The sequence below is a fragment of the Anastrepha obliqua genome, chromosome 1 (genome assembly GCF_027943255.1).
Source record: "Anastrepha obliqua isolate idAnaObli1 chromosome 1, idAnaObli1_1.0, whole genome shotgun sequence".
NCBI classification, from domain to species: domain Eukaryota; kingdom Metazoa; phylum Arthropoda; class Insecta; order Diptera; family Tephritidae; genus Anastrepha; species Anastrepha obliqua.
Window position 1 is genome coordinate 179,312,273 of NC_072892.1, and position 16,029 is coordinate 179,328,301.

The 16,029-nt window shown below is 38.9% G+C and overlaps 1 protein-coding gene across 1 annotated transcript; it reads left to right on the top strand.

Moving 5' to 3' along the window:
• The first annotated feature begins 13,451 nt into the window (after positions 1–13,451).
• On the top strand, positions 13,452–15,309 carry LOC129235516 (adenosine deaminase 2). The gene is made up of 6 exons (XM_054869403.1): positions 13,452–13,524; positions 13,588–14,085; positions 14,165–14,334; positions 14,388–14,569; positions 14,642–14,778; positions 14,846–15,309. The coding sequence occupies exons 1-6, from the start codon at positions 13,452–13,454 to the stop codon at positions 15,307–15,309; spliced, it is 1,524 nt and encodes a 507-aa protein (XP_054725378.1).
• The last annotated feature ends 720 nt before the right edge of the window (positions 15,310–16,029 follow it).

The following is a 16,029-nucleotide window of genomic DNA, read 5'->3' on the forward strand; positions in this document are numbered from 1 at the left end:
GTAGCCAAAAGTTCGAGTGTAACTTTGGCAGTGTGACAAGTTGCACCATCCTGTTGAAACCAAATATCGCCCATGTCATCCTCTTCACTTTTTGGAAACAACTCATTGAGCATGTCACGGTAACGCTCGCCATTTACTGTAAACGCGGCCCCTCGCTCATTTTCGAAAAAAAATGGCCCGATGATGCCGCCAGACCAATAACCGCACCAAACAGTGACTCGTTGTGAATGCATTTGCTTCTCTACAGTAACGCGTCTCTACAAATCCGACAATTTTGCTTATTGACGTAGCCACCGATGTGAAAATCATAAAAGAAGAAGAAGACTCACCACTTTGGAAATAGGTTTTCAATATTTCTCAATTTTGTTCAAGCGTATAGCGTCCCATCTCGTAAATGTCAAACCTTTAAGTAAATTAGGAACACATTTGACACGTCATTTGTGTCACCATTCTCAAAAATATAGGTGGTTCAAAAAGCAAACGCTATATGGCCCACCCTGTATTAATATACAAAAAAAGAAAGGAATAAAACCATTAGCGTGTCTTCAAAGTGTCAAAGCCTAAAATTAAAAGGAATTAAAAATAATTTTCCTCGCGATTTATGAGATTAACGTCGTGAGTTGACTTCGGATCCAGTTGCGGTAATTTGCTAATACGATTTTTTGGGTGTTTTGCCGAGCTCCTCCTCCTATTTGTGGTGTGCGTCTTGATGTTGTTCCACAAATGGAGAGACCTACAGATTCAAGCCGACTCCGAACGGCAACTATTTTTATGGCAGAAATACACTCGGAGGTTTGGCTGCCGAGAGGCGACCGCTATTAGAAAAACGTTTTTCTTGATTTTTAGTTTTTCACCGAGATTCGAACCTACGTTCTCTCTGTGAATTCCGAATGGTAGTCACGCAGCAACCCGTTCGGCTACGTCGGCCGCCGATATAGTGATTTCAAAAATTATATCCATTAAAATATATTAACAAATTTAAGTATAGGGTGTCCCAATAAGATCACTTATTTTGAATTTTGAAAAATAAATGGTTTTGAAATATTCTGATTGTAATAAAATTGCATAAATATTTGGGAATTTATGTATAGGGTGTCCCGTTAAGAGCGTTTACAGTGAATTTTGAAAAATAAAACGCAACGAAAATTTTTGATGTTCTAATTGTAATAAAAGTTCATGCGTACTGTGAATTTAAGTATAGGGTGTCCCAATAAGATCTCTTATTTCCAATTCTGGGAAATATAATAAAATGTAGTGTTTATTTGATGAACTCTAATATCCTAATTGCAATAAAGGTATTTAAGTGTAGGGTGCCCCATTAAGAACGTTACATGACTATTATGTCACAAGACTATTGTGACAGACGTATTATCTATTGCACACTTCGAGCGCATTTTGACCTTCATTTTCCCCTTCTGGCATATTTTAGTTCTTCAAAAAGATGTATCCTGGTAATTTCCCGTAAAAATGCTCACACATTTTTTCTACATAATCGACAAATAAGACGCCTTTTTCAATTCAAAAAAATTGCTGCTATAACTCTTTCAGCCTATTGTGATACCTTGCGCTTCTTACGCGGCGTCTCACCATGGCTAGAACTCAATACAAGACCAAATTCGAAATATTGTTTTCTTCTTATTTTTGTTTGGCGCAGTAAGCGCTTGAGAGATTTTACTCAATTAAAAAAAAAATCCGTTTGCCTTGTGCCAACTGACTTGTTCTTTTCGAGCTACGATAGGCTTTCTTATTTCTCTGTTACCACCAGCAGTTCATCGCTCTGTCGGCGATATTCGCGCAAAGTTCTATAAATCTTCTGCAGGATCTTACTCTGAAGCTCTTCAGAGGCCGCCCCATCGAATGTTGTAATCATCCCATCTTCTGCGCTCTATAATAAGACTGGCATGATTAAAGACTTACAAAGTGTTAATTCTGATCATCGAGAGAGAACTTTACTTCTTGGCCTTTCGTCGATTATGTAAGAACTCTGTTTTTACCAAAAAAAAAAGTATTAAAATGTTTACAACCTGGGAAAGTAATTTTGAGGGTTACTTCTTATAGTAGGGAGAAATATCAAGAGTTTGAGTGAAATACTTTAAACTGCTATATCTAACCTTGTACTTTGTAGAATTTATCTGCGTCTTCTTCATCTTCTTGATTGGCGTTATAACTTTTTGCCGAGTCGCGTGTCTCAGTTAGCACATTTTTTTCTTGTGCTAACCGGGGCTACCTAATCTTTTGAAAGTAGAGGAGGCCTTCCTCTTCCTCTGCTAGCACCAGCTGGTACCGCATCGAATACGGAGGTTTTGTATCCATTTGGACGTCATAGACATAGCGCAGCGAATAAAAATCCAGACGTTGCGTAAAGGTCTCACAGCAAATTGTTCCATCGCCCGCGATACTCGCCGTCACCAACGTGCAAAGGCCTAGACATTTTTCGCAGATTCTTTCTCTCAAACACTCCAAGGGACGCCTAATCAAATGTTGGTATTGTCCAAGCATAGCTGTACTTGTTTTGAGGGGATACAACTCCTTTTCATGCTTTCGAATGCAGCTTGAAAATTGACAAAAAGATCCGGGAAGGTGATATTGAGTACCTTCCATCGGGTCAGGCAGTCAATAAAGAATATTATTTATCCGTTTTGAAGCGTTTGAGAGATGCTGTACGTCGCAAACGGCCGGAAATATGGGCAAGCAATTCTTAGATTTTGCATGATGATAACGCGCCATCGCACCAAGTCCAAATTGTGCTGGATTATTTGACCGAACGCCAAGTAAATACCATCGTGCAAGCACCGTATTCACCTGATATGACCCCGTGCGACTTCTGTTTGTTTTCCAAGTTGAAGTGAGCACTTCATGGAAGGAGATTTCAGTCGATAGAGGAGATCAAAGAGAATGCGACGAAAAAAATGAAGGTCATCCCTTTGTCGGCCTACCAGGGGTGTATGGAGGACTGGGTTAAACGCGTGTGTTGCTTCAGACGGGTCATATTTTGAAGGAGATAAAATAAATTTGACTGAAATTTAAGACTGTTTTGTTTAATTTAAACATTCCCGATACTTTCTCATCATAGGGTATGTCCATTCTCCTTTCATGGGTATTTTCCAAGACTTGGCGTATAGTGAATTTCTGATAGGTTGTCGATTTTCCAGGTCTAAAGCCACACTGCTAAGGCCCAATCAGTTGGTTGATGGTGGGCTTCAGCCTTGCACACAATATGTTCGCTAGAATCGTATACGGATACTTGGAAGACTGTTTCCGGGGTAATTCGCACAGATTGCAGGATCGCCCTTCTTATGGATTGGGCAAAGCACACTTAAATTCCAATCGGCAGGCATGCTTTCACGCGACCATATTTTGCATAGGAGCTGATGCATGCACCTTACCGGCTTCCCGCCGCCATGTTTAGTTCAGCCGGCAATCCGTCGGCTCCCGCGGCATTGTTGTTCTTTAGCCGCGCCTTTGCTATTTTCACCTATTCTCTATATACTCCTACAACGGCGAGTAATTCCCAATTCATCAGCTGCTCGTATGGAAGAGAGGAAGAACTCAAACTAGTTGTGGTTCGAAATCAACCAGAAGTGCACCCTTGAAACACTAGTAAATTCCAGCAGGGCACGTCATAAATACGTGTTGTCGTGAAACACCCCTTACTTTCAGCGACACATAACAGAGGCGTCATCATTGTTATTTGCGAACAACTGACAAAAAGAAATTGGGGAACTATCACCTGCGTATGCAAGTAGCGCTGTAGCTACTTTGTGTATATATGGACATACATATGTATGCATGTTTAGTTTTTTGGTGAACATTAGCCAAAAATCAACACTCCTCAGTTAACGAGGAAACAGCGTTAGACGTCAGACGTTAAAAATCATCGGTGCTTGCCGGTTGTGCTCTAAGTTCAGTGCAGATTTGGCGTACAACATATTTTGGCACATACTCGTACGTCCATATTTGAGATTGCTTTAGACTGAGCTTCACGCGGCGTGAATCTATAAACAGTGCGCATATACACAACCACCTGTTGGCGTGTGAGCCAATTGTGCGAAGTGAGGGATTCTTGGTTCACAGGATTTAAACGTTTACTCTTCATAAGCAGCGCGGAAACTCCACTCACTCACTTTGTTAGTATTTTTAGTGACTTTTATGATTCAATATTTGTTTGGATATTTGAAAAAGTGCGGCTTTCAAAAAACCCTACATACTCGTATATATGGAATGTAGTCGTATTGTCATCACTAAAAACATAATTATCGTCCAAATAATCGCGTCATCATGTCGCTGTGTCAAAACGTGCTTCAAAAAAATTGTGCCAATTTGTACTGCTTGCTTTTTACCGCTAATAGCAGCTTTTGCGTACTCACTTCTTTATTTATCTAACAAGTGCGCCCACTGTTTGTACACGTTTACTTAATTGGCCAGGTCGAAATCACACGCCCAAAAAAGTGTCAAGTGGACTTGGAATGAACTTTGTTGTAGTACAAAAAGTTAGCCGCTGACAAGTAAAAGCAACGAAATCCTCGGAGTTATTGAAGTGTGGCGCCACTTAATGGTTCTTGTGTAAATATTTGGTTACTTGCGCCGAATAACAAATCATTAATAACGGTGTTATTAGTTCAATATTTATTTGTTATCAAACTGTTATTTTCGTGAAATTGAATGGACTTTGGACTAGACATGACAAGGATTAGTGCGATTACACGGTGCGACAAAAATCAACTTTCTTTGTTATTCTGGAAAAATTTTATGTGCACATGAAACTAAAGACTTCATACAGTACTGCTCATACTCTATGGTATTTAAAATTTTTTCAGAAATTAAATTTTTTCAAGTTTCAAAAAATAAATTCCCAAAAAATAGTTTTAAATACTTCCTCACTCTTTGAAATCAATAAAATATTTCTTTATATTTGAACTTCGTTATTCTTGTGAAAAAATTTCCTCCTATGAAGTGAAGTACCTTCTACTCAAATATGAACGAGACGTTATCAATAAAACGGTCCGCGGATGACATATGGCAAAAATAAATTTTTTGTTTTTTGGTAGGACTGTTATAAGCTTACATGGCAAATTTCAGCGTGATATGTCACATAGTTTGTTTTCTGTGCTACTGTACACAAGTCAAGCTCGAGTGTGTTTTTCGAATTTAACGATGGAAATTCAAGTTGAACAAAGAATTTGTTTGAAATTTTGTTATTCCAACAAAATTTCGGCTTCAGATGCCTTAAAAATGTTGCAGACAACCTATGGGGACACTGCTCTATCGCGTGCACATGTTTTCCAGTGGTACAAATCGTTCAAAGAGGGCCGTACATCAACCCAAAAAACCACGCCAAAGTCGCTCAAAAATTAAGGTTATGCTGACTGTTTTTTTCGATTACGAAGGTGTGGTGCACTCGGAGTTCCTTCCGCAAGGACGATCGGTTAACTCTGAATATTATTTAGACATTTTAAAGCGTTTGCGCGAGAACATTCGTCTTAAAAGGAAGGAATTGTGGGACAACAAGTCATGGTTCTTGCATCACGATAATGCACCAGCTCACACATCACGTCTTGTTCGCGATTATTTGAACAAAAATAATGTTAATATCGTTCCGCAAGCACCGCATTCGCCTGATATGGCTCCATGTGACTTTTTCCTGTTTCCCAAGCTCAAGTTGCCGCTCAGTGGAAAACATTTTGAGTCAATTGAAGTCATAAAAGAGAATTCGAAGAACACACTTGAGCTTGACTTGTTTACAGTAGCACAGAAAACAAACTATGTGACATATCACGCGGAAATTTGCCATGTAAGCTTATAACAGTCCTATCAAAAAAAAAAAAAAAATTTTTTGCCATATGTCATCCGCGGACTGTTTTATTGATAACGTCTCGTTCATATTTGAGCAAAAGATATACGCAATAGATGCTATAAAAAATCTATATTTGCCGTGGTAAAAAGTAAACAACAAAAATGTTTAATAATTAGATATATCCTTCTTCTTCTTCTTAATTGGCGCGATAATCGCTTACGCGATTTTGGCCGAGTTTAACAAAGCGCGCCAGTCGTTTCTTTCTCGTGCTAACCGGCGCCAATTGGACACACCAAGTGAAGCCAAGTCCTTCTTCACCTGATCTTTCCAACCCAGATGAGGGCTTCCTCTTCCTCTATTACCACCAGTTGGTACCGCATCGAATACTTTCAGAGCCGGAGCGTTTGTATCCATTTGGACGACATAACCCAGCCAACTAGATATAGCCAATTAGATATATCCAAGGCTGATAAATTACAATAAATTACAAGGGTTGCCCATCCACAGCAAAATTGTGAGAGTAAGTTCGGCTGCCGTAGCCGAATGGGTTGGTGCGTGATTACCATTCGGAATTCACAGTGAGGTCGTTGGTTCGAATCTCGGTGAAATCAAAATTAATAAAAACATTTTTATAATAGCGGTCGCCCCTCGGCAGGCAATGGCAAACCTCCGAGTGTATTTCTGCCATGAAAAAGCTCCTCATAAAAATATATGCCGTTCGGAGTCGGCTTGAAACTGTAGGTCCCTCCATTTGTGGAACAACATCAAGACGCACACCACAAATAGGAGGAGGAGCTCGGCCAAACACCTAACAGAAGTGTAAGCGCCAATTATTTATTTTTTTTCTTAAGTTCGGCTGACACGTCATAGGGGACTCGGCAGCAGAATTGTGACCGCTCATATCACACGTATTCCTACCCTCTTCCAATCACTGTAGTTCAGACCATAGATGAGTACTTGGCAGCACTGCCAATCCCTAGGCTGATGAGCCATTGTCGCAGTCGCGATTTACATATAAATAATTATTGGATTTTAAACAAATTCAATGGAAAGGAAATTTATTTTAAAGAAGAATACAAAATATTCTTACAGACCACACAGCTAACTTTGACTACAAAGTAAAGTCCACAATAAACAAGACTGAACTCAAATAGCAACGACAGGAGCTTTGTTCTGATAACTTCGAGTTTATTTATTCAAAATAGTCCCCTCTGGCCTTGATACACTATTTTGCGCGACCTAAAAGCTATTCGAAAGAGGGTTTCAGTCATTGACCGGAATGTCCTTCAGGATGTCGGTACAAGTCTTTTGGGTGGCCTCTACGGACGCCAAACGTTTTCCTTTCATGGCCAAATGCAATCTTCCGAATATGTATTTAGAAGTCACAGGGAGCCATATCAGGCGAAGACGGTGAGTGATTGATGCTTAAAATGCGATTTCTAGTAAAAAAATCAGTCAGAAGAGTGGCTCGATGAGTTGGTGCATTATCACTCAATAAGCACCAGCTTCCTCCTTCGCGGTATTCTGGGCGAGTTCGACGAATGCGATGCAACAAACGCTTCAAACCGTCAAGGTAGGAAATTCGATTGAAGGTTTGGCCCGTTGGCGCGAACTCCTTGTGGACAACTCCCTTGGAATCATAAAAAACAAATGAGCATCGACTTGATTTTTTACTTCTCCAAACGCGATTTTTTGGGTGGTGGCTCGTGTGACGCTTAGTTTCAGGTTCATGTTGGAAATACGACGTTTCATCACCAGTTACAATGTTGTAAAGGAAGTTGTCGTCTTTTCTCGCCTCTTTATTGAGGTCTTTCGAATGTTGAATTCTGAGCAATTTTAGGTCCTCAGTTAACTTGTGCGGAATGAAACGTGCACAGACCTTTCGTAAGCCCAAATGATCAGTTAAAATGCGATAAATCGATGGTTTGGAGATATCCAACTCCGATTTCATGAATTTCAACGATGATTTCGGTTCATTTTTGATACATTTACGAACAACTTCGATGGAGTTTTCGGTGATTACTGATTTTGGGCGGCCCGTATAGTAATTGCCATTTATGTCCTCACAACTATCTCTGAAAGGAGTAAACCACTCATGAACTCTGGCACGAGATAGACAATTATCGCCATAAACTTTTTTCATCAATTCAAATGTTTCGGTAAACGTTTTACCGATTTTAAAACAAAATTTGATATTAGCTCTTTGTTCGAGGCTCATTTTTGTACCGATTACACAAAGATACTGACACTTTAGACGCAATAACTTCGCTTTCACTGAACCGAATGTCACCAAGCTTTCACTGGAAGTCAGATAGAAATGTAACTTTCAACGCATTAACTCATTAAAAAGATGGCGCCATCAAACACATTTTTATGATGTTTATTTTGGATTATTATTATTATTATTATTTGTAGAGGATATATACTTTACAATATAACGCGAACTTAATTAGCACCCTGACTACTAGAGCCATCGGCGCACACATTGATCTATATGTGGAACAATCCTAAAATTAGGACAAATATTAAAAGCATGAGTTAAGATAAGGTAATAGAAGATCTTAATTGCGTAGAATCAAAGTCTAACGAATTGAAGACTAAGTTTAGTTCAGCATAGGTTCTAGATACGGGTGTGTTGACACCATAATTACTTATAATAAAATATAAATAAAAATATAATAAAAACAATTTTAATAAATTCCGAATGGCGAAGAACTCTATTTAGAATACGAAAAGCGATCTGTTCTAAAAGAGAAGGGCAGTCAATAGAGCCAGTTATGATGTTAATGACAAATGGGCACGCTAAAATGGACCTTCTGTCTTGAAGTGTAGGAAGGCTAATAAGTTGGTACGGGAATAGTAGGAAGGTAGTGGTAGTGAAAAATTTAGTGAGTGGAGAGCAAATTTTAGAAAAAAAATTTGAGCTCGCTCAAACTCGCGGTTAAATTGAATTGCTCTGTAACGCCTCCAAATAAACGCTACATACGCCGGTCTTGACCCAACCAATGGACAGTATAGAGATTTAAGTGTGTAGGGGTTTGAAATCATCTGACTTCATCTGAATCTGGCGCGAAATAATATAATCGACCGGACCATTATATGTCAGCTTGGAATCAAATAGAACGCCAAGATTCTTCATTTGGTTCACAGATTATGAGATAGAGCCCGCAATGTTATAAGAAATATGCAAAGTGTTGGTATGCCTACTATAAGTTTCATGAAAGCACAGTTGACGCTAAATTACTGATTTTTGCAGCACAATTCATTGACTCAATTTTTATTGGGTTGCAGGTTGGCTAAGTCGCGCAAATCTGTGATGGTTGCAAATATTTCAAGGTCATCAGCGTAAAGCAGGAAATTGTCAAATTTAAAGCATGAGCTTATATGGTTGATGAAAAGAAATTGGAATGCATTAATTAAAGTTTATTATCACCATTTCGGCTTCTACTTTTCGTTCATCTTGATTGTTTGAATTTGTTTTTGTTACTCATATTTTATGTTATATTGAAAAATATTTTATAAGGAATAATTGTGTTTTTCGTGTTCATTACTTTCGTGTTTCAATTTCTAATAATTTCATTTAATTCTTAATTTTTGAATTTTTTGCTTATTTATATACCTACTATATTTTATACCGATTTATACTGATTTTTATTGTATGCATGTGCATATGGGTGCTACAGGTCTACTGGAGAACCGAGCACTCAATACTAATCTCAATGGTAGTGGGAGAACTGAAAATTTGACAGCGCTCGTATAAGAAAAAGAGTTTCGCATCTTTTCTTCTATTGGTCAGACGACAACGAAGTGTCATGAGCACTGATTGCGGTGATTTTTTCCTATATCTCCAACACAATTTCAGTTTTTGTACGCCTTCCTTGCTAACAAACCGCCGTCACATCCACTTTTACGTCAGCAAAGCAGCTGATTCCTTCAAAGTATTTGAGAGCCGGTTAACGATCTGATGTTGACCACACCTTCTGAACTGTTTTCAGCTCCATTTGATATCCATATTAATATCATAGGGAGAGCATAAGCATTTAAATTCAAGAATTAGGAATTTTGAAATTTTTTAATTAAGAAATTATGACCTTTGAAACTTAAACAAATTAAATTAAAAAAAAATAATAAAAATTTAGTATGCAGAAGTACTATATAAAATCTGTAGTTTCACGTGTATATGAAATTTTTCTGGACAACTTTTACTATCGCACGGCCTTATCATTTCACCTGAATACCCTTGAGATCAATGTGCGGTAATTATAATTATGAAGATTAAAAAATAACACAGTACTAAAAATTCAGGTTTCTTAAAGGGAACAATCTTGAAAGTGCCTTAGGAGCAGATAATTCTGTAGGGAAAAATTATAGTCAAGCAAGTCACATTTTTTACAGTGGCTCCTACTTCTCCAATTTTGGTCATCGAAATCTCTACTTTACAATTTTTCTTTTTGGTTCATGCACTTAAATAAATAGATAAATAAATAAAAATAATAAGTTGATTTATGTTAGAAATATTATTGTCAATGTTCTACGGGAGAAATTTATGAGGATAATTTTTGTTGGACGACGACATCATAATACAGTAGGTTCTGTTTTTATGCGGTAGATACGTTCCGCAAGAAACAGCATAAAAAAAAACAGCATAAAAAAAGCTACTAGTTCTATAGTAAAACTATAGATACGTTTCAAATGCTAAAACCGCATAAATCTGAAATAATGTAATAAAATCGCATAAAAAAGGGCACTAGTCCCATATTATAACTATAGATACGTTCCATAGACCGCGTGAATCTGAAATAATTAAATAAAATCGCATAAACAAAATATTGTATTTTTGAAAATTGTATCTTTATTTAAGAAACGTCAGAATCGAAAAATAAATTTAAGTCAGAAATAGAATCAGACAATATCCACATGTTGCGCGTTCGTTTAGGATTTGGCGTAAAATCACTTTCGTCACTTGAGGAAATGTACACGTCTGATCTAGATAGTTATGCAGGCGGTTCCATACTTGTAGGGTTAGCATTTCTGATGTAATCTGTGATGAATTTTTGCTTAGCTGGTTTAGAATCTTGTTTATATGTACAATTCCCGATAGGTCGACATGCATTTTGTAATTTAAAAAAAAACCGCACTATTTCAAAACCGCATAAAAAAAAGCCGCATAAAAACAGAACCTACTGTAAATGTGTACCCATCCTAATGTTAATTGCGCCTACCGTTCCGACTGTTTCAAACCACCGGTTCCAGTCGCTGCAACGTTAAGGCCGTTAACTTGGGCATTTCCCCGCCGAACAGTTAAAACGTGTTACTGTGTTAAACGCTGTTCGGTAGTAACCTCACCGTCTTAACTTTAAAATTTAATTTCACTACAAAATAAGCACATCAAGGATCAGGACGTGTCAGCCAACGGGAGTTAAGGATAATTCTATGTCATTATATATATTGTATCATATAACAATAAAAGATGATAGCAAATAGACACTAACACGTTTTTTTTTGTTCTGCAAAAAATATCATCGGAGCGGCCACATGCAATCCTTACAACTGCCCTCCGATGATAACAATAAGTCTGCATTGTATTGTATTGCATTTGTCATTATTATTACCATTCAATAGTTCCTTACTGACAAGATTAGCTACAGCATTAGCTAATTAAAGTAATTGTAAAGGGTTTTCCAAAAGTGACACCTAGATGCCAGTAGTAATTAATTCTTAGACGATACCTTTCTTTTATGATACCTTTGACATTTGTCAAGTAGGCAGATGTGCATTTTATACAATTTATTGAAACTGATTATGAAAATAGTCCATCTTTAAAAACAATATATCGTAAAGCTCGTAATTTTTTTGGTGGAAATAATCACCCGCAAGAGTCGACAATTCAAAGGTTGGCGAACAAATTTCAAAAAACTGGTTTTGTCGAGGATAGAGGAATTACTGGCAGACCCAACTGTTTTTTTTTTTTTTTTGTTTTTTTTTTAAGTAAAGTCTATGTGAATAAGCCAATAATGATTCTAGGACTGAAACACAACATTCGGGTTGAGATTGCTGAACTCCATGCGATAAAGAGTGAGCGGATCCTTCGAAATTTTATTTTCCTTATGACAGCCTGTAGACGCGCTTATGGTGGAAACTTTTTGTATACGCTCTATTTTGTTGATATACCATGTGTGGAAAAGCCTCCAAGAAAAGGAAGTAAAATCTAACATTGGTCTCGCTAAGGATGTCTTAAGAGTTTTAAACTTAATAGTAAACTTTTACGTCGAACGAAGGCTAGCACAGCGTAAACTTTAGGGACATTATTCTGGAATGTGAATTGTTGTGAATTTGTTTTTGTTTTTTTTTAAGAACAAAACTTTTAACTTCAGCAAATGTCGTACGAACCTTTTGGCCACGGGTATATCAGAGGTGCTTGAGGGAACTTCTAAGGCTAACAAAACCGCAGCTGTCGAATTTGGTTAGGGTCCTTATCGGGCATTGTCCGTTAGGTATCCGTGCGGTGACACTTGGGATTGCCTCAAGTCCTTTCTGCAGAAGCTGTCTGGAGGATGAGGTGGAATTATCTTAGCACCTTATACTCAGCTGCCCTGCTATCAGCGGGCTAAGATTCAGACATCTAGGCTCTCCCTTGTTTGCTACACCTGGAGGTATAACTTAGCTATCACACACCTGGTGAATTTCATCAGCAGCTTTACAGTTTTACGTTATCGAAGTGATCCGGATTTATATCCGATAAAGGTCTTGTAACTCCAGCACCATTGCACATGTACGGGGCATGTTTATGTTGCTGCAACAACAACAGCAGTAGCTTGAAGCGGTTAAGGCAAATGTAATTGGTCTTACTTTTCCCCCCAAATCGGTACTTCTCCCTCTGTTTTTCCTCTGTATGGCATCACAATAATCGAATTTGATGCTTCGTCCAAGTGGACCCTCGTGAGGACAGCCATTTATTCTAACCTAACCAGCCTAATTGGGGTCTTCAAAATTCAATGGCGTCTCCCGTTTCGCCACATTGGGTCCAGTTATCGAGATAACGGTATTATAAAATTGTAGCAGCTTTATTTGAAAAAAAAGTTAAAGTTCATGCAAATTAGATAGATAAACTATTTTTTTTTATATCCTTGTTCACTCTGTTCGGGAGCATAGGGCCTCGACAAGACTTTTTCATCGTACTCGGTCCAGGGATGTTGTTTTTGCGCCGCCCCATGTGATTTCGGCATCTGATAATTCGCACAACATCGACCTTCACCAAGTGATCTTTGGCTGACCGCGACCTCTGCTCCCTTGTCGGTTCAAGTCCAATGGCATTCTCTGATGGTTGTCTCAGCATGCAACTTATCCCTCACCACTTTCTGCGTTTAATTTGCCATAGGATAGGCTCTCATTCGTGGGTCTCCACAGCGCGTCGTTGCTGAGACTCCAAGGTATATTTTTCAAATACCGTTATTTCTAGAACTGAAAGCAATCGGGCGAAACGGGGAACGCCGTTGAATTTATAAGGCTACAAATAAGTTAGATCAACTATCAAAGTCTTTGTCGCAAACAGAAAAAATAAATCCGAGCACAGTGTAATTGAACTAAAATTGAACTAAATATTGCTGTAAATCCATACCTCTTTCAGACAATTGCAAACTAACGGCACAATTGGACGATGTCAGTATCTTATCTGGTGACCATTGCAAGTATTTTGCATTTACTCAGCTATGCGCACTGCGGCTTCATATGTAAGTTGAATATTATTTTTTATTTAATATTAAATTATTCATTCCAACTCTCTTACTTCCTAGCATACGAGGACGCACGCAAAGCTGTAATACAAGCCGAGGATCTGCTCATTACCGGCGGCCGCATACATCTCAATGCCAAGGAGGACAGAGCAAATGACATATTCATGCGCTACAAGCTGGACGAGCTGGGCGCTGGGTTCTACGATTCCGATGTAAATACAGCAGGGTTACATTTCTTTAAGGGTAAAAAGCTCGTCGAGCAAAGTCAGGTGCTGAAGTTCCTCAAGCGCATGCCGAAAGGTGCCATCTTGCATTTGCATAATACGGCCAGCGTTTCCTCAGAGTGGGTGGTGCGCAATATCTCGTACATGCCGGGCTTGCTGCGCTGCACTAACAAAGACGGCTCTAGCATAATGAGTTTTCGTCGTGCGCCACTTGAACACGGCTGTGCGTCCCAATATGTACGCGTTAGCGACGAGCGCGCGCGCTCAATCAATCCAGCCGCCTATGATCGAAATTTTGAGAAGTTGATCAACTTGTACACGCCGGTGCCGGAATGTGAGTAGAGTAGGTTTAAACTTTAAGGGGTATATTTTCTCGAGAATAAGAAAACAAAAAATACTTTAATGATTGACAGACGATTATCCGACGATCAAGCATGTTTGGCGCAAATTTCAAAATATGTTCTCCGCAATCAATGATGTTTTGCGCTATTTGCCGGCTTTTCGCGCCTATAGTTGGCGCATGCTGGAGGAGATGTACGAAGATAATGTGATGTATGCGGAAGTGCGTATGGATTTCAAAGAGGTACGTTTCGGAATTTTATTTGTATATTCAAGACTGATTTGGTCTATGCACAGTTATACGACTACAGTGGTCGCACTTTTCCGCCAGAACGCACGGTGCGTGAAATATTGGCCATTGTGGAGAGCTTCCGACGTCAGTATCCAAGCTTTTTGGGAATCAAGGTGATCTTTTCAACGCATCGTGATGTCGAACGCACGCGCGTATTTGAAAATTTTGAAAAATTCAAAAACCTGCAGTAAGTTTCCAAAACTTGGCATGTGACTGGCAAAAATAATATGTAGGTGTGTATCTTTCTTTAAAATTTCAGCACAGACCACCCTGAGTTCATCGTTGGATTCGATTTGGTCGGCCAGGAGGATCGGGGTAAACCGTTGCATAATTTCATTAGCGAGCTCGCGAATTTGCCGATTAGTGCGAAGTACTTTTTCCATGCCGGCGAGACGAGTAAGCATTTCTCTCTTATTTTAATTTAAATCAATATCCAATGGATTTCTTACACGTCCCTTTACAGATTGGTACGGCGCCTCTACAGATTTCAATCTCTTGGATGCGCTATTGCTCAACACAACACGCATCGGCCACGGATATGCATTGCTGAAGCATCCAGTGCTCTGGAATGCGGTCAAGAAGCGCGACGTGGCGATCGAGGTTAGCCCCATTTCGAATCAGGTGCTGCATTTGGTCGCTGATCTACGCAATCACCCTGGCAGTTTTTACATGTCGCAGAATCTGCCGATGGTTATTTGTAATGATGATCCCGGATTTTGGGGTACCAAGGGTCTAAGCTATGATTTCTACTATGCCATCATGAGCTTGGCACCAAATCATGTGGGCTTGAAGACGCTTAAAAGCCTTGTTTGGAACTCGATTCGCTACTCAGTGTTGGACAAAGGTGAACGGCGAACTGCTTTTGAGAATTTGGAACGCGCCTGGGATCAGTTTATTAGTGATGTGTTACAAGGAAAAGTGTTTTGATGCAGTTATATTTAGATTAAAAATACGCTAAGTGCAATTATTATGAAAAACAAGAAAATGAAAAACCAAAATACATTTTATATTGACAAAAAAAAATCAATTTCCTTTGGTTGGTTTTTTCTTGGAAGTCAAAAGCATTTACCGATTTTATTTTGGTAAAATTTGGCTGACGAGAACGTTAGAAGGGGTTTGGAGAAATGTTTTTCTGAACACCCACGGACACTACCTTGATGAAACGGCTTGGTGAGAGCAGGAGAGCGGTTTAAGTGAGGCGAAATGGGGAGTCTAATATGAAAGAGATAATAAAGAAGCGAAGAGAATAATGTATTGGTAAGCAAGAACAAGACGAGTCTAAGATCAAACTAACAGCCAAAGTAATTGCGCAACCACACGCACTCTTCGCAAATATGATTCTAATTAGTGAAGAACTTCGTTTACTTGGGAACCAGCATTAAAGACGGTGGCACCAGACCATCAACAACGTTTTATAAAGGGTGGTTAAATTTCAAGGGCCGATGTTGAATGTGAACCACACCTAAACGTCAACGACACCGTTGGACTTTTTTCTTTGGGGTTATTTGAAAGAAAAATTATACGTCGATAAGCCAGCAACAATTCAAGAGCTAAAAGATGAGATAATTCGGCACATTAACGGCATAGAACATCAATTATGCCTCAGCGTCATCGAACATTTGGACCATCGGATGGAGGTGTGCCGCC